General features: G+C 46.9%; 1 protein-coding gene across 1 annotated transcript; it reads left to right on the forward strand.

Moving 5' to 3' along the window:
• The first annotated feature begins 201 nt into the window (after positions 1–201).
• On the forward strand, positions 202–1,024 carry LOC123399917 (stellacyanin-like). The gene is made up of 2 exons (XM_045094299.1): positions 202–420; positions 511–1,024. Exons 1-2 carry the CDS (start codon positions 252–254, stop codon positions 825–827), a joined length of 486 nt encoding a protein of 161 aa, XP_044950234.1. The 5' UTR covers positions 202–251; the 3' UTR covers positions 828–1,024.
• Positions 1,025–2,295: the final 1,271 nt, after the last annotated feature.

Below are 2,295 nucleotides of genomic sequence, written 5' to 3' on the forward strand. Positions count from 1 at the left end.
TAAAAAGAGGGTTTGCATAATCCCCACCTATCTTTACTCTTCACCACGAGCCATGCGCGCTTGGGGCGCGCGGTCAAAACCAAGGATGGATCGATCTCATGCATGCTTTCCCGCCTCGGTGCATGCACCACATACTCGACGCCTCCCCAAACTCGCCACCACCTATTAATCTTCTTCCTCTTGCATGTCAATCTCGGTTACTTCTGTGCGTCTCATCTCAAGAGGTAGCCAGCCCAGCAGTTTGGCCGGCCATGGCGAGCCTCCTCTCCCTCGTGCTGCTCCTCGCGCTTCTCGACACGTCGCGTGCCACCAACTTCGAGGTCGGCGGGGACGCCGAGTGGGTCCTGCCGCAGGCCGGCGATTCCAACACCTACAACCATTGGGCGTCCAAGAAGCACTTCCACGTCGGCGACATCGTCCGTAAGAGCCGTCCATCGATCGATAGCTTGGTTGATATATATACTAGATTGTTTCTGTATGTGACGTGATCGTGCGTGCGTGCGTGCATAGATTTCAAGTACAATCAGGACTCGGTAATGGTGGTGACGGAGGCGGGCTACAACAAGTGCGAGTCGTCGCACCCCATCTTCTTCTCCAACAACGGCAATACCGAGGTGCGCCTGGACCGCCCCGGCCCCTTCTACTTCATCAGCGGTGTCGCCGGCCACTGCCAGGTCGGGCAGAAGCTGGTCATCCATGTCGCCGGCAAGGACACGCCACCGTCGGGGCCCCCCAGCGGCGCCGCGCCGGCCGGCTTTGGAACCGCCGGCGCCATTGTTGTCTTCATGGCGGTGATCTTGCATGTTCTTGTTATGCGCGGTATTTGAGATGATTAATTAGCTAGGTTGGACGAAACATCGTCTATATAATGTTTTTGGTGCTTCATATTAACTTCATGGTTTTACCATCATTCCATGTATTATCGGTTCTCGGTTGTTCAATTTAGTTACAGTACGATGGAATGTACACAAAACCATAAGGAGGCTAATGAAATGAGTGCAAATTTTCGGGAATGACTGAATTTCCTTGCATATTGCAGTTGTATGCATGCTCTTTTTCTTTCTTTGTATATAGAGGCCAGACAAGTAATATGTGCTGCACTCTCTGTCTTGATGGGTCCCATGCAACCCTCCCTCTATTTTATCAGTATCTGCCACATGCCGTCTACTCCCTCCATTTTTAAATATAAGATTTTTTAAAAAATTCATTAAAAGACTTCATATGGATGTATATATGCATGCTTTAAAATGTAGATTCATTTATTTTATTTCATATGTAATTTTCTAGTAAAATTTTTAGAAGACTTATATTTAGAAACGAGGAAGTATAATTAATCTGTGGATTCTCACAGGATGCATGCAACAGGCTAGCAACTCCGCATGTGTAGGAACCAAACATGAATGGCTACAATTCAAACAATGACCACTTATCAATTTTTTTGGTCATGCCCTTGGGATGGTCATGAAAAGAAATGGTGGGGCAAGATAGGGCTAAATCTGGGCATGGATGGCCTGGCCCGGCAAGTCCGGCCCGAAGCCTGCGGTCGGGCCGTGCTTGGGCCTCGCTTTTCATTTCGAAGCCTAGCCCGAAGCTTGGGAAAAGCCCGACAAACATGTACTTTTAGGATTTTAAATAAAGAATATGTATAATGCCGCATTATTTAACCCTGAAATTTGTTCTTTATTAATTTAAAAAATACAAAGATAGGCATTTTCAGACTTCGGGTTGGACCCGGGCTTGGGATTTTGTTGATCGGGCTTTGTGAAGGCCAGCCCAAAGAATGCCCCCGTCTAGATGGGGCACAATCCAAACAGCCCCATGGTGACAAAAGGTTCTGTAATATGGACCAACGGATGGTTGCCTACTTGCTCCTTCTTTCACTAAGTGTCTCTCTGCAACATATACTCCATTGGACTACTTGTCTCCTATTATGCCTCATTCTCGGGTTCGTTAGTAAGTTTGTCATGGATCTCGCGGTGGCGCTGGGCCCTCCTCCTTGACTCTTCATCTTCCACCTTCTTCTCCTTGAATGGTGCCCCCTTTCTTTCCATTGCTCATTTCCTTCGCCTTGGATCAAGCTGGAGAGCTGAAAATGGAGGTGGAAAAAAGTCATTTAAGAGGTCTGCTAGATACCCCTTAATCCCCTAAACGATTTTTTTCTCCTCAAATATAACTTATAAGAGATATGCTAGAAATGCTCTTAATTAGGGGTGGATTAATAAGAAGCTCATCTCATTAAGGCTCGAATCATTAAGCTCAGTTTCAATATCGATCTAAAAACAAGGATTAGCTTGG

This window comes from Hordeum vulgare, chromosome 5H (assembly GCF_904849725.1).
Source record: "Hordeum vulgare subsp. vulgare chromosome 5H, MorexV3_pseudomolecules_assembly, whole genome shotgun sequence".
In the NCBI taxonomy this organism is placed as follows: Eukaryota; Viridiplantae; Streptophyta; class Magnoliopsida; order Poales; family Poaceae; genus Hordeum; species Hordeum vulgare.

Bases quoted from the DNA above. Each gene is read 5' to 3' on its own strand.
- LOC123399917 (XM_045094299.1), top strand. From the start codon at position 252: ATGGCGAGCCTCCTCTCCCTCGTGCTGCTCCTCGCGCTTCTCGACACG. The intron at 421-510 runs GTAAGAGCCGTC...GTGCGTGCATAG, and splicing joins CCACGTCGGCGACATCGTCC to ATTTCAAGTACAATCAGGAC.